Source organism: Artemia sp. Qi Xiang Cuo, chromosome 6 (assembly GCF_049724085.1).
Source record: "Artemia sp. Qi Xiang Cuo chromosome 6, ASM4972408v1, whole genome shotgun sequence".
Lineage (NCBI taxonomy): Eukaryota > Metazoa > Arthropoda > Branchiopoda > Anostraca > Artemiidae > Artemia > Artemia sp. Qi Xiang Cuo.
In genome coordinates this window covers 213907-238410 of record NC_142799.1, presented here as the reverse complement: position 1 = coordinate 238410, position 24504 = coordinate 213907, and the positions used below count along the sequence as shown (strand labels likewise).

The window sequence follows — 24504 nt, the reverse complement described above, 5'->3', positions numbered from 1 at the left end:
AAATAACAGTACGAAATTATAAAAACTATCGTAACAAATATTGATATTTTGCTGGAGAAGCACGGGCTTTAACCCCACCCTACCAACCTTCAGTTACGTGTCTAATTCAGGCTGGATTCTTACTTTTGAACTTTGTTTTTTTTTTCTACTTTTCAAGATTTACCGTAATTCCCCTTCTCAATATTTGCTTTTCTTATGCTTCTTGCGCTGAAGATGGGCTTAGCGGAGGTTTTTATTGGAATATGGACTTGATCAGATCGGCTTCTGAATATCCTGAGAAGCCTATATGAAGTCTGAGATAGCCCGTACTTAAGGCTGCGTAAACAAGTTTTTAAAAGTTTTTTTAAACCCTCCCCCCCCCCTCGAAAAAAATCCTGGATATGACTCCTCCATACTTCATGGGGCTTCATGGTAAGCTTGAACGACTTTTTGGGGCGTACAAAAGAGCATCTTTTACCTATTCTTTTGAAACGTTGTTTTTTGCGGTTTCTTGATCTGTTGATTTCACCGTTGTCGATAAATCTCTGAATTTTTTTAACTCTCAGGTACAACTTGGTTTGACTCTTAGCTTTTTTTTTTATTTATAAAAAATACGCAAGTGAGAAAAATTGTATTTGTTTAATATTAAAGACAATCAAGAGAACATGCATATGAATATTTTATTTATATAAACATTGTTTCTCGTGCATCAAATTATCAAAAATCGAAATATTTTGTATTATTTCCTAACACGAAATTGGACACACTCTTTACAGCTTAGTTTTTCTTTTTTTTTATTTAAATACACTTTATTTCCATAAGACAGAAAGTATACGTTGAACAAGTGCTAGGGCAGTATCGAGGGCAGCTAGGGCATGGCCATATCCAGCAGGGGGGGGGGGTAGGGAGTTTGACCCCCTCCCCTGAAATGTTTGTTTGACTCGTAAAATCGGAACAAAAATTGACCTAAACAAATTTTGTATGCGTTTTTTGAGGTTTTTTTTTGCGTAAAACCTCAAAAATTTTTTTTTTTAGTAAAATCCCCTCCGAAAAAAAATCCTGGATACGGCCCTTAGCTTGGGTCCAGGGGCGTCAATTAACGAAAATTTAGTGGAAGGGGTAAAATGTACTTCTAAAAAATTAAGGGGGGGGGGCTATTTCTTCAATTGTATCAGTGAAAATACCGAAAAAAGGTGAAACTGTTGCGAAATATAGGGGTGGGGGGCCAAAAAAAGTTGATGTGCCTGCTAGAGCGGCAATAAATTAACTCAACTAAGTAAGGTAAAACAAACTGCATAGCACTCACACTTACACAGTGACTACACGATCCACGGTTATATTTGACTACCTGAGCCGTTTTTATGTAGGTTTTCTTTTGTCAAAATTTCTGAGCAAGGACTAAAAACGTGTTCCAAATAACGAAATCAAAAAATTTTGTTGAATAATAAATAGTAAACAGTGTTTTAGTAAGTACTTTTTTATTGGGATGTTTTAAACATTCTTTTTGTATTTTTATACGTTGCTTAGGAATTTATGTTCCATTCAACCAAATATTATTCAGCTCAATAGTGCTGGGTGCTGATAGGACTAGTGCTGATAGTGCAATTGTGCTAGTGCTAAAAGTGCTGGGTTTACGCAATCTCTTCCATTTGACCATTTCTCAGCAAAATACTGAGCAGCGCAAATTAACACAAAAAATGAAAGCGACACTAGGGGAAGAAATGCATCGAAAAGAATCCTTGACAAAAAGATTTACTTGGTGCTGTCCCTTTGCTTCGCTCTACACCTTTATTTGGTGTTTCACCTCTCCTTTAAGTAAAGAACTACCCCCATATCGGGCACCGAACTATTTAGTAAAGCCATCCAAGGGATATTGTATTTTATCATCCTTAAGACAGATCCAAACCAGCTAAGCCACTCCTTTCTAATACCAAAACGATTCTAGAGATGCCCGAAAAAAACCCAAAAGTTTCCAGTTTCTAGACAAAATGCTATTCAGACACCGAGAAGAAGACACAGAAGAAAAACAGTCGAAGTGTTGCTATGTAACACAGCTTTTTTTTTTACGAGAAACGCTCTATAAACGAAGCTATTGTGAGCTCTGCTCTCTGTGGGGGAGGGGGATATCATTATTTTGTTATTATGCTGTGAAAAGGTGAGTTCATAAGTTCATTCATTCATATCATTACATTTGTAAGGAAAAGCTTTCATGTTCATCATGGCTTTGAAAAGCTGCTTTTTCAAATCTTGTTCAAAAATTAATAGATTTTAAGATAATAGGCCCGTTTTTTAGCACTAAGATCTTATATCTAAGATCTTACATCTTCCTGCAAAGATTATCGCTTTTTAAGTCATCTTTGTTCTAAGATCTTAGAGCTCACTGATGTTAGCAAAAAGTGTGAAGACTGCCACTGTTCTCCCATATAGAACAATGATGAGAGAACTTTGATGATCTACTCATCAGTGTTCTCAGAGCAGAATGATGAAAGGCGTTTGCACAAAAACGACCAAACATGTAAGATCTTAGATAAAAAATTTCAGTTTTAAGCGTTTTCTGACTAAAGATGCAAGATCGTAGCACATTGATGAATGAATGTTGCAAAAATAACAGTGCGGAATTTACCGATTATAAATCGACAGTGGCCAAAGCGTTATTTTTTCTGCAGCATAACAATCTCTACCATGCAGCCGATTTTCACGACAAGAAACGATAAAACAGTTTTAAGGCAAAAAAAATAAAAAAGGAAATGAAATTCGTAACAGAATAGATCGGTGAAAGGGCATGGATGGGACTAGACACTGATCAGGATAGGCGGAGTTTAAAAGAAGAGCAAGTATTAAGTAAGAAATTTTGTTTATCATTTTTAGCACCAATGTGCCAAATGGCGAAGCGAAAGCCACAGTAAGTAGGAAGCCGGGAACTAATATTTCAGAAAAATTCGTCTGCATTAATAGGAGCATTATAAGGATTGGTAATTTTGGTACTTGGGGTATTATATGGGCCTTTCTAAAAAGTCAAGTTTGGTTAATGCTAATAAAATAGGATGAATATATAATAGTTTATAAACAAATTTGCCCATTAAGGGGGGGGGGGGGTAAAGCATAGCATATATTAAATATGTAACCTAACCACGGTACGTTACCCCCCCCCCTAAACCCCCAAAAAACAAAAGTTTAAATATCGTATACGCAATGAAAACCGCGCTATCATTTATTATTCTATAGCGGTTAACCCGTCAAAAACGGGTTTTTCGTGTCTGGTTTCCTTGTAAAGGCCCATATAGTGCCCAAGTACCGTAACTTCTTAAAATTCGTGATTATGGATTTAAAGAAAATTAATGTTTAAAGTTTTATCATTGCTTGAGCAGAGGTAGCAAATTAGCTAATGTTAGCGTCGTAATAAGGTAAAGTTCGAATAAGCACAGTAGCAACTTAACTATGAATTAATTAAAATTAATTAAACTATTAATTAATTAAAATTAATTATCAAAATAATTAGCAGAGTAGAAAATAAGGAAGATTAGCGTCGGTACATACATACCCAAAAGGGGAGGAGACATGTAAAGGCTTTATTTTTAGAACATAATTTTTCAGGGTAGGGGGCATTTGGAATAATCTTGTAGTTAATCAACCCATTCCACTATGTGCAGTTTCGATTATTGATAATGGTCAAATCAAAATAAGAATTTGGGACGTTTCACGAATTAGTTTTTTCACGGTGACTGTAGATCCCTAAATTATAATTGGAGATCCCTAAATTATATTATAACATCCCTAAATTATATTATAAATTATAATTGTAGGAACCCAATTTGTAGATGAATTTGTTGTTGTTTTTATTGCTGTTTGGTTAAAAAAAAATGACTGAGGGGACTCAAAAACAAAAACAAAACTGAATGACTTACGACTTAACTGAGCTACTTTACTGAATTACTTAACTGAATGACTTACGACTTGACTGAATTACTTCACTGAGTTACTTATTAATTAAATAAATGACTTACGAACTCAACTAATTTAAGACTGAGTGACTTAACTGAATTACTTACGTATAATTATCTTAATATTGCCTGCTCTTGCAAGCACTCAACTTAAGTTGGCTTGCCGCACACTACCGCTTTCGTTAATCGCGCTCAAACAGTTATAACAGCTTTAAATATTTACAAGATTGCCTGAATGTATTTTTCTATTGAGGAAGAGGTGACTTAGAGCCAAGTTTCCAGGTAGTGGGGATAAGGTTTGAAAAATTGCATTTTTTGCCAGAAAAATGTCATTCTTTTTGCCAATGCTGGATCTTTTTGAAGTTTGTAGATTTTTTGTCTTTTAAGGGAAAGGTGGATAGATCCATCTGTCCTTTCCTATGGATGACCTTGAATGCTAAGATTTCCCCCAACAATAACATTAAGTTTGTTTTTAATTCTAATATTCCTGGAATGTTTTTCTTTTTGCAATGACCCATTCAATTTATTCGCTTATTAGTTTTCTATTATCAACAAGGATCTAAGAAACAATATTGATTTTGCAAAGTTTTCTTGTCGGAGTTAATTGATTTTGCAATAGCACTATCGATCCTACATGAGTTGCAATTCACTTGTTTCCGAGACCTCAATTCTAACCTCTTTTCTCATTACACAAGTGCTCATTGGCTAATAATTAGTAAATGTGTTATTTAAGGTCAGCTATTTCGCTGCCGTTGACATTAATGTTGTATAGTCTGATTGATGGATTGTAGGAATAATAATTTCCAAAAGGCTTATTCACATTGAGATTTAGCCACCGCCAATATTAAGCTAACACCGAAATTAGAAATTAGTTAGTTCTGTACACATTCATGATAAAATTCCACTAGTATCCAGATCCAACTTGGGCCAGAGCCCAATTTCAATTGAGGTATTTTAGAATTTAGACCAGGACAACTGGTTAGAGAGCTCTAATATGAATCCCTCGCAATATAGAAAAAACTCAAACAGTGGACTGATGCTCTTCTTCTTCCATTGCTTAGAGACGCTAAACTATTATCTCCACGTCATTACAGGCTTTGTGGCAGCAGGATTTGAACCCCAATCCCAGTTTGCCTAGCATAGATCAGTCCACTGTGCCATCTCGGGGTTAACCAAGGCTTCTGGCCGGTGAAAAAAATTCACTAGATTTTAGTGATTTTTCTTCAATAATCTTTTGATTTATCTGCTGATTTAGTGATTTTTTACTTTAGGCAATATAAAAAATCACTAAAAATAGAGATAAATCGCTAGGGGTGGCAGCGGTGGGGTTAACTGATCTTGTCTTCTTCATCTTGTTGTTTGATTGTTCTGGAGATGCTTTCGCACAATCTCATCACCACAATCAAACTCCGGGCCCTGCAGCGGGTCGCTGAAGCTGATTTGGAACTCGAGGTCTCGTATGGACAAACTGAGATTAATCCCCATGACCCCATGTGCCACTGCATGATTAGCTGATCATGGAATTATACGATGATAATTTCCTATTTGAACTACTCTAGATAATCAATTCATAAAATTATTCTTTGTTAATGGTAAATGGGATCACAACCATTAGCTAAAATCGAGTTTTAGCACTAACTAAATATCAGCTTTAGTAAAATTTCGCTATGAATAGGTCTGAAGGAGAATATATGCAGCGCAACGACAAGTTTTTTCCGAGTTGTGTAGTTATAAAGGGAAGGGTAGCTATTGAAGGGTCTCGAGTTTTCAATTCTGAAGACGACGCTTATGAAACTTTGGTCGTTCTCAGCTAAAACTTAGTTTAGGTACCTACGCAAAGGGGGTAGAGGGCTCTGGGTCCGTGGTCCTAACCAAAATGTCAAGTTTCTTACGAATTTTTCTACACTTTCTTATGTTTTATGATAAAACAAAATCCTTTGTGCGTACCTGAGTCAGTGTCATGGCAGTCGTGGAAAAACAAACTAAGATAAGTTAATTGAAAGCTCAAAGTTTATTAGCATTGAAATTTTCAAAATAGCAAGGAAATTGGCATTTTTAAAGTGCTCTCGTGACTGCTTTTGCTTAAATTTTGAGTTAGCGTAGGATGGCATTTACAATTAAAAATTCTACTATTCCGCTCAATTTTTTTGATACTGTGTTTCCCAAATTTTTGACATATGTATACCCCTGTTTACAATTTTCTTAACGCCGAGTAGGTTACCCCTCGTGAAAGACACGGTTGTATTTTTAATCATGGGCGTAATTTTGTCAAAATACTGGGGGGGGGGGGCAAAGTTAGAGCCGATTTTCCCAAGTCAAGTGACAAAAAAAGCAAATAAAAAGAGCCATATAACACCATAACGGCAAAGGTACACTAATGAAAACTGATCTTTTTCTGTGGATGCTAGAATTATGTTTTCGACCAAATTTTGAAGACGCTAAATTTCAGTTGGGGGGAAAATTGGGGCCTGGGGTGCAGTTGCCTCCCCCTGCCCCATAGCAAATTGCGTCCCTGATTTTAATAACAATCAAAATAGACTTTTTTTTTTTTGCTCACCAACACAATAATATAAAAAATGAAATAAAATTATCCACAATAAAATATAAATGAAAGATTGTGTGAACAATGATTATTTGGATCAATAGGAAAGTTGCGCTTGTTTGTGCTGAGATGCCAGATCCGTCATCTTTGCTTCTCTGGTGGCTAATTTCAATCTGAGATGCAATTTCAATCTGAGATGGTGGCTAATTTGAGGTGGCTGAAGTGGCTAATTTCAGTCTGAGATGGGTATGCGCTTACCACACTTTTGGAACCACTGACATATTTCTTTCAACAATCTGCAGTAAAAGTTTTGAATAAGTTTTGTTAATGATGCGTTACTTCGTTTCGTTACTTGTTATTTTTAACTCTGCTTAATTCCATTTTAAACTCTGTTTAAATTAACAATATTCCATTAATAATCTGAAGTATTATTACAACTTTAAGACATAGGGTTGTTCTAAGCAAGTTTTAGGGGGGGGGGACAAAAATGAGGAGTTCGTTATTAGTAAAATAATGAATCTACAATTAGGTTTAATTATGCAGAAAGTATTAAACTCGCACGTACCTTGAACTAAGATATTAGATATAAAGTAGCGACAAACATAAAAATGAAATCTGATTGTTTAAATTGTCAATTGGAAACTTTCACAATCATATCTATCTTAAAAAATTAGGAAAATGTGGGATGCAACTTTTAGTGAAAAAGACCTACATATTCAGTTATTTAGTTTTGGTAGGAGTGGGGGCCAAATTTAAACCGAAGAAACGTGGTATGAAAATCAGCCAAAAAGAAGCGAAAACAATTTGGCACCCAACAGCTTAAGAAGGTGGAGCTATTTTTTGAAGGTGAAGTTGTCTTTGAGAATCAACAGACAGTTCATGAAACATTCATGAAACGTGAAACATTGTCAAATTTAATTAATGATATATTTATTTTCACGGTTCAATGTGGCAACATTGACAAAATGTGAAACTGCCCTGCATCGAGGTTTCAGGCTGGAATTGACCTAAGACGGGTCCAAAGGGCAAAAATTATCCTTATTTTTGTGTTCTCGGGACTTTACAGATCTTAATTACAAGAAAATTGAGACCAATTGTGCAACGTCATCATAAATATTTTTAACAAAATCTGTATAACTACCAACAGCATTTTGCAACGACACGCTCTTTGAAGACTGATATCAAACAGTTCGTGGTAACGAACTGTTAATGCGGAGCAACCCAGTTTAGTAATAATCAAAACTCTAAAAACGGACTTTTGATACCAATAGATACACCAGAAGAATCAGATTTTTATGCTGATTTCAAATATATAAGTTTCATCAAGTTTAGGTATACTAATCAAAAGTTACCTGCCGGAGAATATTTGCCCTATTTTCGAAAAAAGGGAGAAACAACCCCTAACAGTCATAAAACTTTAATGAAAATCCCATCATCAGTATATATATATATATATATATATATATATATATACAAAATGTAAATGGTGGAGTTAAAACACATTGAAAAAGAAAGAACATCACAAATTATGAAAAAAATTTCGAGATTTCAAATATATAAGTTTCATCAAGTTTAGTTATACTAATCAAAAGTTACCCGCCGGAGAATATTTGCCTTATTATCGAAAAAAGGGGGAAACAACCCCTAAAGTCATAACACTTTAATGAAAATCCCACTATCAGATATATATATATATATATATATATATATATATATATATATATATATATATATATATATATATATATATATATATATATATATATATATATATATATATATATATATATACAAAATGTAAATGGTGGAGTTAAAACACATTGAAAAAGAAAGAACATCTCAAATTATGAAAAAATATATTTTCGAGACAATGAAATAGAGGGTTTGTTTTTTCTAATATCTAAGAGCCTACTACTTAGCATGGCTACTTCGCTTATGAAAATACTGAATGCACAAAAAAATTATTCTCATTTAATCACTCATTATCATTCTCATTTAGCAGAGGATAAATTCCAGAAAGATATAGAACCAAATGATCACAAAACGGGAAATATATTAAAATAATAAATATATAAAACTTATTTATTTTATTTCAGATGAACTTTAAGTTTGAAGTTCTATTTCTACCTATCTCATTCGTTTGTCATTCATTTTATTATTCATTTATTTATTCCTATCTCATTCATTTTATTTCAGATGAACTTCAATGTTGAAGTCCTACTTTATACATATTTATTCATTTTATTTATTCTTTTTATGAATCATTCATACATTCCTATCTCATTCGTTTTATTTCAGATGAACTTCAAGGTTGAAGCTTACTTTCTACCTATCTTATTCGTTTCATTCAATCATTTATTTTATTATTTATTCATTCACAACTATCTCATTCATTTTATTTCAGATGAACTTTAAGGTTGAATTTCTTCTTTCTACCTACGTCGATTCAATTTACGGGTAAACCGGTTTAAACAAGAGTGACGCTAATAAGTATATAAGCCTCATCTATAATAAAAGTATAAGGTATCATCTTTGAGGGTCCATAAAGGGCTACTTTCTACGATTTACTGTCTACCTATCTCATTCGTTTCATTAAATCATTCATTTTATTATTCATTTATTCATTCCTATCTCATTTTATTATTCATTTATCTTATTCCTATCTCATACCTATTCACATTTATTTATTCACATTCATTTTATTTCAGATGAACTTTAAGGTTGCTCAGATGCTGTCGTTACCACCATCAACAACATGTGTACCAGTGAAGTTAGACTCTGTGTGATTCGCCTTGGTCATTGCTGTGATTTTGTGTTGATTCCGGTGACCGAAGTTGCTGAAGGTGACTGATTCCTTGAAGTTGAAGTTAAAGTTGACTGAAGTTGAAGTTGACTGAAGGTGACTGATGAAGGTGACAGTTTGAGCTCCTCTTGCCGGCTTAACTTTGGACCATTCTTATGTATTATGTCATCAAGAAATGCTTAACTAGTCCTACTGCCAGTACTTGGGACCACAGGTCGATATTGATCTCTGTGATGAGTAGGTAGCTTCGTGTCAAATTGTGATGCAGCCGAGAATGTTATTGGTGATGATCATGACTGTGAAAGATCGACTACCATCTTGGAAGACAAAATGATAGAAGCCTGTTAAGTGTCAACGTTTTTGGGATTTCAAAAATATTCCTTCAGTCTCACTGAAGCTCGAAGTATTTAAACAAAGTCGCGAAGTATTTTTATGTCTTCTATTGACTTTTACGAAATTTTAATTTTTGTTGGACCTTATTTCAAATTTGAGTTTCTCTATTTTTGAACCCAAAAATTCTGGTTGAAAACTAGAAAATCGATTAAATTTTTCGTCAGATTAATGACAAAACTGTAATGAAGACGCAACTTAACTGGAAATTCTGTAAGATAAATTCTTATGAGTAAATAAATTTCTAGAGTCGAAGGGGCGTGGGGGTTTGATGGAACTTCTTAACAAAACATATTCATCTTTCTGCAGTTTACTTATTAATTATTGTGTACTTTTAAAGCGTTTTAGCTTGAAAACCGTTTTCCTTTTTTTAATTTTGGAACAGTTATCTCAGTCATAAGCAGTAATGCTTATTTACAGTTGTAAATAAGGGCACTATGGAATGCTTCAAGCAACACACCTTAAATTCCCACAAATGAGAACCAATCAAGTTCTAAAAAGGCGGGGCTATATGGCTCCTCCTTCTGATACATGCTTGAGGAATAATACTATTGTCTTAAAGAAAAGCCGGTGCAGACGGAGTCCAATAAAATTAAACTATACTTTTTACCACAGAACTATGGAAAATGTGAATGGCTCTCTTTTCTTCGTTTCTATTCACTGGTAGAAATTATAAATCCGTTCTATATATATATATATATATATATATATATATATATATATATATATATATATATATATATATATATATATATATATATATATATATATATATATATATATATATATATATATATATATATATATATATATATATATATATATATATATATATATATATATATATATATATAAATAAAGAAATAAAAACAAATGAGAGTAATTTTTCAGCCGGTAGAAAACTTTTTAAACCTCAAAAATGAAAATCTTCAATGCTTTCTGAAAAAACGAGATAGTATGAAAAAAATATAATTAAAAACATACCCAAGAAAACAAGGGTGATTTTTAACCAGTAGAAAAAACGAAGCGAAAATATAAAAAAAATATTTTCTTTTTTTCCACTGAGAATAGATTGGCGGAGGTCCGTCCAAAATTTTTGCTTCTGTCTTTTGGCTTTCTTTCCCTGGCTGAAAATCACCCTCGATTTTCTTGGGTATTGTTTCATTTTATTTTTTATATTATCTCTTTTTTTGTTAGAAAGCATAAAATATTCTTATTTTTGGGGTTTAGAAAGGGTATATTTTTTTTTTAACTTTTTTAAAGGACTTGTCACCCTTGATTTCACTATCATTTTTTGTAATTTAAAGCTGTAAAATAGGAAAATATTTCCGGAAAAAGTTTTTTCGGAAAATATTTCCGAAAAAGCTTTAGAGTAATTGAAATTGTATTTGAAATTCGTGGCTCATAAGGGCAACCTGGAGGTCATCTCTTTCTAATCTTGCACAAGGTCCGACGTTGTAGATAAACATTGATCTTTTAGTGTACTTTAATATAATTTTAAAGAGTTTCGTTAAGGATGACAGTTAGTGGCACAAGTACCTGGTCAATTCGTATAGATAAGACTGTTGTTAGGAATTTAAAAGCAAGATTTTTATTAGATTTGAACCGATAGTTTCTTGTATTGTGATATTTGTTTGTTTTTTTTTATTTTGTTGCTTATTATGACTACAAATTGTAATTTAGATTAGTTTTCATTGGTTTAAGCTGTTATCGGTTTAAGCTGTTATCGGTTTAAGCTGTTATCGGTTTCAGCCATTGATTTATTCACTGTGATTTGAGAAACATTTTTGTTGCATTTTAAGATGACGAGGCCTCCTTATTCGGCTAACCGTAACTTCCCTGGATAAAATATGCCCCAAATATTAATGAAGGCATAGCACCAGAGCCGTATCCAGTTTTTTTCGGGGGGGGGGGCGCTACAAAAGGATTTTTTCCGGGGGGGGGGTGCAAAAAAATGTTGAAAACGAATTAAAAATATGTTTATATTCATTTTTGTTAAGTTTTTACAAGTCTTACAAACATTTCGGGGGGTGGGTCAAACGCCCTTCCCTCTGGATGCAGCCTTGCATAGCACTAATATCTTGGATGGCCTAGCAAGCAAAATATTGGGCTAAAATAGAAGGTTTAAATCTATAAAAGAGTAAACTCTACACGTTATAAAAGCCTTGTTGTGGCGCAGTGGGTTTGATCTCAGCTTAGAAATAGGGGATATAGTTTTCGAACCCAACTCTAGCAACACACAAGGACCTTAGTTGGACCGACGCAAGGACCTTAGTAGTCAAGAATCGTCGTTAATCCGATGCAATACACTGTATTGTGAAAAATTGAAGAATACATCCTGCAGGGTCGCATGCAGGATTGTTTCGGGGGGTGGGGGGGGGGGGTGGTTCTGTTACAAAAGAAAATTTTTGCGTGGGTTGATTAGGGGTTACAAAAAGAACTTTTAAAAACGCATCAAAAAAAATTTATATTCATTTTTGTTACGTTTTTACGAGTCGAACAAACATTTAGGGTGGGGGTTCAAATCCCTTAATCCTCTCCCCCTGGATATAACCTTTATACTCTGTATAGAACTGTAAATGACGCGTAACACTGATAGAAGGATAAAATATGCCTATATTACATAAATTACTTAAGTCTTACTTTAATGCATAATGCCAACTGTGGTCGATATTCGGCTTTTTTGAGGGTTAAGGAGTGTTATTCTGTCTCTTATCTGTACTATTTCAGGGTATTAACCCTTGAATCTATGACGTCATTCTAGCGCCCAAGATTCTGACTAAGTCGATATTTCTTTTGGCATTTACTGGCAACGATGCCCAAGTGTCGTCAAAATCTGTGACAAACTTAATGTTTACTTTAGTGAGTTGGGACCAACCCGGCCCTATATAGGTATAAGTTGATTAGTTGCCCGTTTTGATGTCACTTTATTGGCTGATAGTTGCTGTTTTACTTATCTGATAAGTAAATTGTATGATCTAAATGTTGTCGGGGTTAATTTGTTTCTTTGACTAATTTAATACTAATTAAGTAAATATAAAACGCCTGTACTAAAATCCCTGTTGGAAACATACCAGGTTTTCGATAATAAACCCTTTGTTGGATCAAATTTATTACCCAAATACCATTATTGATTATATGAACATAAATGTACATAACGTTCATATAAGCAGCAATTACAAAAATAAAATATACAACATTAAAGGAGAAAAAATATACAACACTAAAATAAAAATATGTGTCACACTATGCATTTGCAACTAAACAACCTTTCCAAACAGAAGATTTGTTTTTGTCCTATGGACCCCTTTTAGTTCCGTTCACAACTGAAAACGGATTTTTTTTTCAGAAGTTCGTCAGAAGTCTGCACTTCGAGTACAGAAGTTCTGTACATCGAGTACAGAAGTACTCGACATACAAAGTATTCCATCAACAAGTTGCTCGTTGGGTTCTGAGCCAAGTAATGAGCAGTTTGAATATATACTCTTTGAGTGTAAAGATTTCGAAAAACATTCTGACAGTAGCATGCGAAAAATAAAGAAAAACCAGTCCGAATTTTTCTTTTGATTTATGGGCAGTACCCTATATTCATCACTGTTGCCACGTCACAGCGTGAAAACAAATAAGTGAAGCTAATTAGTTAAATTTAACGTCACTTTTCGTGCTTAAAAATTCCATTATTAGACTATTGATGGCCAAGGACAACTACATCTTCGTAATCAGTCTGATGAATCATATTTGTAGCTGATTTTTCACCCTCGTTCCCTTTATTTTAAATTTGGGAGTTAACCAATTTCAACAACTAGATTTTATTTTCTATATCGTTTTCACTGTACTTGTTAATTCCAATTAAGTCAAAAATAGGCTGAATTTCTGGAACTTCTTGCTTTGCTGAATTTATTTTTTCTCAATAATAATAATTTGGTTTGGCAGTTATTAGTCGATGTCAGACAGAAGTACAGTAAATATAATAATAAATAAATCCAGGACGTCAAAATAACGTTAAAATCCTTTTTAACTATCTTTTTTCAAGTAAATATTTTAGCATTATCTGTCTCTGTCCTAAAATATTCTCTCTTTCAATCCTTCCTACTCATATCATGATATTTATCATATTTATAAATTGAATAAAATTTATCATATTCCTACTATTTATGGTATCTTATTATCAATACCTCAGATCAATTACGCAGCTGATAAAAGAAACAATGTATGCTTTAGATCAGTTCTTTGGTCAAATATAGCTGAGATAAAAAAAAAGTACCAATTAAGAGTCTATAAATGCTATATTTACAATTAAAAATGAGGATATTTTACGATGGTTGATGCTATTGGCCAATGTCCCAAATTGCTATAGAAAATTTGTTGGTTGAAAATTGGCGTTAAATTTTGATAGAAAGAGAGATTTATTTCGTTTATAGGTTAGAATGGCCACCAGTGTTATAAAATCTTGCCCGAGGGAATACTATTTATTTTATCTCTATAATACATTTTATAAATATATTTTCAGTGCAGTTGTTGGTAAATAAAGGTGAGCCCTTGCAAAGGTGGATCTAGAGCAAAATCTGGGGGGGGGGGGGGGTATGTGACAAGGGCACCAATAATTAACCAAATTGACTAGTTTTTAAAAAAGAGAAAAAACAACTGAGGGTGCCAGAAATTCTTGGGGGAGGGGCTAAGGTCCCCAACCCCGCCCCCTGGATCCACCCCTGAGTCCTTGAGGGGTGATTTTAGTGGTGGAATTGTTTAGAAATATGGTTTTTGGCAAGGCTGTAACCAGAAGGGGGTTTGAACCCCCCCCCCCCCCCGAAATGGTTTTTGACTCATAAAAACTTAACAAAAATGGATATAAACAAATTTTGTATGCGTTTGTTGAGGTTTTTTGTGTAACCCTCCCCCCCCCCCCCCGAAAAAAACTTGGAGTAAAATCCCCTTCGAATAAAAATCCTGGGTACGGCCTTGGTTTTTGGTACCAATAATTAGGCGTGATCTAAATTGGTTATTTTGTTTTCCCTATATTAGTTTATTTTTGCCTTTATATTTCTTAAATGCCACTTAATGTACTATAATCACTCGCCGGGGGATTACCCTTATTTCCCAATACCTGTTAAAAAAAACGCTATCATACACGAAATCATGCGTGGCATAGTCATCCTAAATTCCCATGTAAAATATGAAAACCAGCGTGGAAATTGATAGATTTATCCTATCAACTGATCAGAATGGCCATCTCATAAAGTAAAAAACTTGTCCCAGGAAAAACAAACACACACATAGGGAAAACAAGATAACCCATTCAGATCACACCCAACAATTGCCACTAAAAGCCATATATCTGAACAATTTTATCAATTATATTATCAAAATCAGTCCCCAAGGGCCAACCCTTATTTACCAAAATCAAATCTAAAAAAGCAATTCTTTTCAACTGAAAGTAAGGAGTAAAATTAAAACTTGAAACGAAACATAAATTATTACGTATATGAGGGGGGCTGCCCCTTCCTCATTCCTTGCTATTTACGCTTAAGTCTTAAAATTCTTTAAAAATACTTCTCATTCAAATTCAAAAGCTCTTGTGTTTGAGGAGTCCTGCTTAAAGTACTGTAACAACAAGTTAAACCTAAGCGTAAAGAGCGATAGATAAGGAAAGGGCAGCCAATTAGCTTCCCAAGGGCTCACTCTTGTTTACCCATACCTAGAAATCTATTTTACTTCAAAGAACCAACAATATATCTTAAAAGATAGATTGTTATTATTATGGATATATTATAACCGATATATTATTATACATTATAATATTGGATATATTTTTATCGTGTAAAGTTATTATTTCAAGTTTAATGTAGTTTTCCTTTGAAGCTGTAGTTGTCTGAAAATCGTTGTCAAACTCAAACCAAATAGTTTTTCTTATATATTTTCATGGTTCAACGTGGCAACACTGATGAGATTTGGTACTACTCTAAAAACCCCATAATTTTGAAACAACCACAAGAATAAGTGGCAAAAAATAGACTAATATACAGAAAACAACAGGATCAAACCCCAATTGGCCCCAAAAACCATTAAAGAATTCCATCATTAAATATATTACTATAGTCCCTTCCCGAGAGGTCGCCCTTATTTACCAATACCTACAAAAAAAATTAAATAAAAAAATCAGAAATTATTCTTACTAAAAAGTACTTCATTAATTTCTATGATTGTTATTGTTACTTTATTTAGAGCCACCTTACTGAGCAGTGACGTAATTTCGTCAAAATCCGGGGGGCGGGGGGGGGGGCGACGTTGGAGCCGATTTTCCCAAATCAAGTGAAAATGACAGTAAAAAATGAAAAATGAGTCATATATTACAATAAAGACATAAATATACTAAAGAAAACTGCCCTGTTTCTCTGGATACTTGAATCATGCAGGGTTATCTTGATTTTGACGAGACTTTTTGCAGAAACTAAAATTCAGCTGGGGGGCAACTGAGGTTGGGGGGAGGGGGAGGGATCAAACTTGGTGCCCATCATGATACCCAGGAATTCTGCATGTCATACCAATGCCGTAGTTGGTCCATTACATTTTTTCTATATTATATGCATATAAGAAAAACCAAATTTAGGGGAGGGGAGGCTGTATTAGAATTTTTGGGCCAAAAAATGACCATTTTAAAGCAAAATCTGTACCACAACCAAAAAAATAGTTGTCTTAAGTTTCACGGTGGGGGGGGTGTACTTTTTCCATGTGTAAAGTAAATTTAAAGCCAATCTTGGCACTTTCTTCCGGAAAGTAGGAGGGGGCTTGGAAGTAGCAGGCGGTTCTGAAAATCTGTCCCGGGGTTTCCAAAGTCTTGGGTTTCCTGGACCCGAGACTTTGTTCCTTTGCCCCGCAGTTTTTTTTATACTGACGTTCGATTGTTGATTTAGTTGAACGTTCTGTTTATTCTTCTTTTATTTTAGTCTGAAAAAATGATATAAGATGTAATTTTTATTTTTCATAAATTATTTACTAAAATGCATATACATCTTTTTGATAACTAGATAAACTCGCACATAAAAAAATCCCAAACTTCCCTGTAAATTGAATCAAGAAAACATTTATTTTAAGTTACTAGATGTTTATTATTCTTGAACACGCTTGTAAAATAACCTCACATCCCAATTCTTAGGTAAATCGAGGTCAATAAACATTAGAAGCGTTTCTAAGGTACTAGAATCGAAATTTCAATTTTTGCTGATTAAATTCAAGGACATTGCAATGTCAGTAGTAGGTGTTGACCTTGAATTGAAAACAGTGAAAACTTTCTTGTTGATAAACAAGTAGTGATAGCAAGTTTCTTGGGGCTAGGAAAAAAGTGGTTATAGTTTAAATAATGTAAAAAGACTTGAATATACAAGAGAGGTTGCAAAAGGAATATGTTATTATATTTTCCGCGCATTCCGAAAGCATAAGCGCTGTAAATGAAAAAAAAACATATATAAAGTCTATTTTATCTATATTTTAAAAATTGAAAAAAAAAAACAACTATAACATCCGAACAGTAAATGAAAATACCACTACTACTAGCAACTCATCCCGGCACGTAACTACCCTAGGCCAAAGCACCGCAAAGATGCGCTATTACCTCATGGGTTGCACTCTCTGGGCCTTGAAAATGGTAGGTTTGAGCTGCAACATCCGATGTTTCTTATCCAGCGCGCTGTCCATTAAATTGTTATCGGCATATTAATGCTTAGGTGGTGGGGGTGGGGTGTCCCTTTCAGAAGGACAACGACATTGAAAAGCATATCAAACGAGGTGAATCAGAAATGCCCGCATCTGAATCTTCGTAAAAACAGCTTCTGGTGGTACTCCGGTATCAGAGAGGGTATATTTTTCTCGAGGGCTGGACTCTCCGAAAGAAAAGACCTTGGAAGTGATTGACGTGGCAGCTTTTCCTGATATTGCTATCATGGCAATAGCCCACTAGATAGTAGATGCACACTAGATAGGGTGGGCAACAAGTACATGCACACTTGTTGCCCACTAGATAGTAGATGCACACTAGTAAATACACTCAGTGTAAAACCAAATTTGAATTTCCTTTGGTCTCTTAGTGCCCCATACTGACAAAATTAAAAATAGTTCTTCAAATAAAAGCAAACAACGAACGCAAATCTCCACGCAGACTAGGGTTGCTGTCCCCTCAATCCCTTGCTCGTAGCGGTGAAGCATTCCTTGCGCTTTACTAAAAACTTACTAAAAACAAACGTATTTTTAATGAACCAGGAAAATAAGTATTATTTTCTAAAACAGATTCAAATTTGTATTTTTTCCTATGATCTGTTGTATTGGGCTAAGATTTCAGTTAACCACAAGTAATCTTTATTATTTATTTAATTTTTTTTTTCATTATTTAACTTCTTGTCTTCAAAAAAAAAAAAATAATAGTGATGAATCATGCTATGTCAATTTTTGGGTTATGAGTTCCTAAGACCATAGCTCCAAAATAAAGACAAAAGTAGTTGTCCATCTTGAGAATGTCTTAACAAATGGATAATTCTGCAGGTTTTATTTCTGCAAGTCAGGTTCTCCACAATAATAATGGTGGTCCTGGCTTACCGCCCTGTTTCGGGATGAAGCATTCAACATTAACAATTTGAATCCAGTTCACTGAAATAATTTTTCAGAGAAGAAGATTCTTTTACTCCAATAATGTGAATATTGTTGTATAAATTAATTGTCATATCCACCTCCAACCTTCATAATCTTTTGATTGTTATAAAGGGTATCTATAAGACTAGCCGTAACCTCATCTGGGTTGGAAATAGATGTATAAAATTTGTGCACAGAGGACTCTAGAGAGGAAATTAAATCGGTCACAGGGACATGTTTCGGAAGAAAAGAGAATTTTGAACCGTTTTCAAGAATTTGAAATTCCTTTGGTTTTAGTTACAGTAGTAAAAGGACAAGACGTTGACATTATGCCGAGAGAACCTGACATATTTCTAAGTTATTAGGGTCTAAGCACCGAAATTACGCTCATCACAGCTTGTCGCATCAGAGTACTGACAATAATAATGTAACTCATTTGATGAATAATAACTAAGTAGTTCTGTTGCACGGATTTTAGTGCTGAAGGCAATTTTATATTATATCTAATTTTTTATCAGATCTATTTTATATCAGATATTGCGGCTTCAATTCTCATTAGTGATAAATTCTTGTAATAATTGTCATTATCGACAGATAAAATAGGAGAAGCTGAAATATACTTGACTCAAAACTACACTGAAACTGAAATTAGGCTTAATACTTAAAATAATAACTGAAAAATATAATTTTATTGCACGGATTTTAGTGCTAACAAACGGCTATGTAAAGGCTATTATATAGGGTACATAATAAATGCAATTTGGCGCTAAAGATTTTTCATAAAAGGCAAGAAACGGAAATATACGGAAAATAAACGGAAAAAAAGGCTCAAAGCGTAAAATAATGACTAAATTATTTAATTTTATTTCGTGGATGTTAACGCAAAAAGTAATTTGATACCGGGTCTTGTGACTTTTTAGTGGGACTTGAAGTTTCACAGACGACAAATTTTGTGACGATTTTTATTATCGTTACAGAGGAAATACAAGAAACAAATATACAAGGATAAAAGATTGTCAATACCGAGTTCCAAAGGTATCTTTGGTATGGAAGGTTTTTCTAGTGGAAGTCGTTTTGTACATAACTGAACTGCTAGTTGCTGTTTCATTAAGCTGCTTTTGTTCTATGAATGAATGGGTTTCATATATATTTTTGATTCGTTTTTATTTCTTCTCTGAGGGGATTCATTGGAATATTGTTAAGAGATTTTTATTTTGTCTTGAAGAATCTTTGTATGACTAAAAAGGCTGTTGAGTGCGACTCTGCTTCAACAATTTCATATTGCAATGGTTTTGTTTCTGCTTTATTTATTATGGTTTAGGACATCTGGAAATCAATGTTTTGTTGTATAATTACTTTTGTTCTGTTGTATAATTATACAATGTTTAATTGTTGTATAATTATACAACATTGTATAATAAATTATACAATGTTTTGTTGTATAATTACTTTTTGTATTGGTGGAAATCCATAAAATGCTGGGAATTTCTTGCCAGTTGTTTCTTTGAAGTCCAAGCACTGGCGAGGAACAGATCCTATTTTTACTCCATATTCGAGTTGTTTTTATTTTAATCATATTATATTAATTATGTCTAGCTTAGTAGTTAGATTTTTAGTCGAAAATTGTGCTCAAATTAAGCTGCCCAAGGCTGGCTAAAATTTACACACTGCCATCTTGCGTCTCACTTTGGTTTTTACTATTTTTGAAGATCTGAATGCCACGTAAAGGTTATGCCAAGGTTCTCCAAATTAGTAATTTTTCCTACATTTGAAAGCAATAATAAAAATAAAAATCTTTTTTTAATTAGTGTTTGCTTATATATTTTGACATTTCAACTTGGCAACACTGATGAAAATGTGGTGTCCGCCTAAAAACTTCATAACTTGAAACAGCCAAGAGAAAGAGAAAGTTTTCCAAATTAGTAATCTTTTCTAGAATTGAAAATAACATATATAATATTTTTTCTAAGTTTTGTTTTAATTTAGTTTTGCTTATATATGAGATTTTGTTCTATACTCTTTCAAAATTAATTGTTAATTGCATTTTATAAATTAGAAATTGTCAAAAATGTATCTTCACGAGTTAAATTGCTGCGTTGAGTTGGATTATAAGATTATGTTTAACATAGTAATCTACCAACGATCTGCACAATAATCTACAACACCTTAAGCTTAGATAAAAAAATTTACCATGTTAGATAAGCAGCTTAAATGAAAAATCTACACCAGTCCATAAAAATCTACAAAAAACAAACAGCTTAGGTAAAAAATTTACCATGTTAGATAAGCAGCTTAAATGAAAAATCTACACTAGTCCATAAAAATCTACAAAAAACATACAACAGCTTAGATAAAATCGACAACAGTTTAAAATTTTTACTGGATTTGGCCTGTTGACCACAAATATTGGCAGTGGCAATCTAAAAACAAAATATAAACATGTTTGATTGTTTGTTTAAACTGAGATCTAGTATACTATGTATATACTCTATACCATATGTCTATATCCCACCCTGTTGAAACAAGCGCATTGCATCGATTAGTTCAATGCACGCACCAGTAAAATTCAAATGCTCTTTAATAAAGTGTTTATATTAAATTATATTTCTCTTTTGTAGATTATATTTTCTTATAGATTATAGTATAATTTTGAACAGCTTGCAGAACTTGAATAGCTTGCAGCAGCATTTCACAAATTTTTTTTTCTACAATTTTTTTTCCATTTTTTAAATGAAGATGCAAAAGAAGTTATTAATCAATATAAAAATTTTCCGGTTATTGGTTAATTATTCAAATTGAGGTATGAATCCCTCCCAGTAGAATGAGGGCTTTGTATCGATTGATCTAATCCGAATCCCGGTAAACCCCTTTAACGGAAGGTTTGCATTAAATTATAGTTTCATGTAGACTATAGTTTAGGCAAGAATAGCATGCATCAGTTGGCACCAATTATTAAAACTGAAGAGCGCGGCAACAATTATTGTTAAAATTTGGTAACAAAACCTTGTTACCTAAATATCTAGCTATGAAGTTCTTTTCCTTTTAAGATAATTAATATTCAACATATTATTAAATATTTTATAAAAATTGATTAATTAAATGATTAAATATTAATTGTAATTAAATATCTAATAATATTTAAGGTAAATAAATAAGTCAACTTTTTGTATCCACATGTTTTCTGTTTATTCGAGATTTTAGAACACATAATGAAAATCTTGAATGAACTGTCTTTGACAAATTTCCTATTTTGATGTAAATATATATATATATATATATATATATATATATATATATATATATATATATATATATATATATATATATTTTGCAAAAACAAAATGTGTCTTTAAAAACAAAAAAAGAAATTGTAAATTTTATAGATAGTATATATTTCAGTTTTGTAATAAATATTTTTTTTTTATAAAAAATGAATAAAAGAAAAGTTTAATGCGCCACAACAGGGAATCCTTGGCTACCTTTTCTCCGTGGTCAATTTGAATGTGTGGCTTAAGAAGCAATAGTGTGTTTGATATTTACTAGCATGACCTCAAGATCTAATCAAACCGAGAAGGGTTGACTTATTATTGTTACCAACTAGCTAAGGAACTCACAAACTAAGTATTTCTAGAAGCCGTCCAGTGTTTTATTTATTCAGTCTTGATTTCATTCTGGAACCTCATAAAATTATATATATATATATATATATATATACATATATATATATATATATATATATATATATATATATATATATATATATATATATATATATATATATATATATATATATATATATATATATATATATATATATATATATATATATATATATATATATATATATATGTTACAGTGAATGTCCGAAATCTGGTTAATATCGACATTCACCCATGAATGTCCGAAATTCCTTTTTCCCTCCTTGACTGAATTAGCTTTGTGAGTCAGCTTTTTCAGTCTTATGCAAGCTATGATGCTAAAAGTTAAAGCTCGTTATAAATATCATTAATGGGTTAAAAACGTAATCTTACCTAACATGGCCATCTTCAAACCTTGCGTAAAATTGAAAAAGTTGTCTGGCAAGGCTGACTAAATCCAAGGAGAAAAAAAAAGGTATTTCGGACATTCACTGGTGAATATCAACATTCACCAATTTGCGGACATTCACATTAACTATATATATATATATATATATATATATATATATATATATATATATATATATATATATATATATATATATATATATATATATATATATATATATATATGTATATATATATATATAGTTTTAGTCTAAAAGTTTTAGACGAATTGTCGTAAATAAACTTCTTAGTGGTTTGAATATGTTTCGTGCTATAGAAACACTGCATTTCCTACTTAAGGAAAGAAGGGATGATTCCCATCAGGTTTTCATGGCACAAAATTAAATGAAGAGCCAAACTAAAAATAAGAGCTAATGTATGAAGTAGAGCTAAAAATGAAGAGCTAAAATTAAATGAAAAGCCCAAAAATTAAATGAAGAGCCAAACTAAAAATAAGAGCTAATGTATGAAGTAGAGCTAAAAATGAAGAGCTAAAATTAAATGAAAAGCCCAAAAATTAAATGAAGAGCCCCAACTTGAAATACCGGCTGAAAGTCGTAGTTTTCTTTTGCTCCGAATTCAAATATACTCAATTAATTATTTTATAATCAAGACCATACCCAAATTTGACCCTTCCCACCGAAATTACTTTTCTCGGTTGAATTTCTTTACCTTGCCTGCAATGGCTTTAAACTCTTCCCCCAATCAAAATCTTGTGTATTTTTTTGTGTATCAATCAGGGGGGGGGGGGTATTTGTAGTTTTTTTTTTGCCACCCAAACATTATTCTTATCAAAATAATTCTTCGAGGGGCTTCTATTTCAGTGCTTGATACGTTTTAACTTTATGTATAAAAATACACCTTACCGATACGCATTTTTAGCCAGCTTTAGAATACTTAGATAAAAAATTGTTGGCAATGCTGGTTAAATCTGCTTAAGAGTTACGAGTTCAGTTGGTAATAATATGAGTTTACTTCCACTCATCACTCCCTACTTTATGTTAAATCGTGGGTGCATGAAGCACGTGGCTCCTATGAGGAGACAACACGGGATAACTATATTTATGGTATGATATTTTACAGCTAATTGAGCAGCTGTCATAAATAGTGCGCTTTAAGCAAATTTTTGAGTGAATTAAATGAGAATAACTGTAAAATGGTATTAAATTTATATAGTGACATGTTTTTAGCAACTATTCACTCCAGAATTTGACAATTTTTCAAAAAGTTGCTAATGCCCTTTTTACACTGAGGCTTAGCTGGCAGTGCTCCCTCCCCCGGGAAGGTTGAAAGTTGCATCATTACATGATCGGAGGGGCGAAAAATGCCAATTATGAAGACACATTTTTTATTGGCGCCCCCCCCCCAAACAAAAACAACCATTAGTTCTATATTCGCCACTGAGGCTTTTTTCATAATTAAATGTCTACTTGGCTAGCTCTAACTAATTCAGATCGAAAACTTTAACCGTCTGTTGAAATTCTTCTATAAACCCTGTGATGGCACTGGGTCTTACATCTCCGCTTGGCAGTAGGGGATCTGGGGTTCTATTCCAAATGTCACAGGGCCTGGAATTGCATTTAGTTTTTGGACTAGCGTGAATAAGATATCTTGAATACGAATTCTTCCATTTAGTACTTCTGAAGTAGAATATTGTCAATTGGGGGCTTGGGACGTTACAGCATGTATCCCTTGCTTAATGCACGTGTCACCATTTTTTCTGCCTTCGGATTCACGATACGCAAAATGTGAACAAAAGAGTCATCTAATGGAAAAACACTATAACCTTTGGTTCACGCAGACACGATAAGGATTTCAAGGCATGTGTCGATATCATGAACCGGGTGGATCAAAACTGCGTGGCTGTTCATATCTATAGACAAATTTGAAACTTAATAATTTAAAATAACTTAATAGAAAGCTGGGTGGTTGAGAGATCTCTGCTGTATAAAAGACACTTTTTTAATGTCTTAATCAATTTAATTTTCATTCCTTATTTACTTTTGATTTTGTGTCTTTGTATTATTTGTAATTTATTTTGTTGTTTTTGACACTTTTTATTTCCTCTTATTCTTCAGAGTTAATTTCTTCTTAACATATTATTCTTAATTTATTTCTTTTAATCAAATCAACTTTTAGTATTTT

The 24504-nt window shown here is 32.9% G+C and overlaps 1 protein-coding gene across 1 annotated transcript in view; it reads left to right on the top strand.

The window, feature by feature from the left end:
- The window catches only part of LOC148950770 (ski oncogene-like), a 182352-nt gene extending 172057 nt beyond the window's left edge, over positions 1-10295 (top strand). The window contains exon 8 of the mRNA XM_089090443.1: positions 9171-10295. Within this exon, the coding sequence (XP_088946569.1) occupies positions 9171-9248 (78 nt within the window). The 3' untranslated portion in view covers positions 9249-10295. The remainder of the gene's footprint in view (positions 1-9170) is intronic.
- The last annotated feature ends 14209 nt before the right edge of the window (positions 10296-24504 follow it).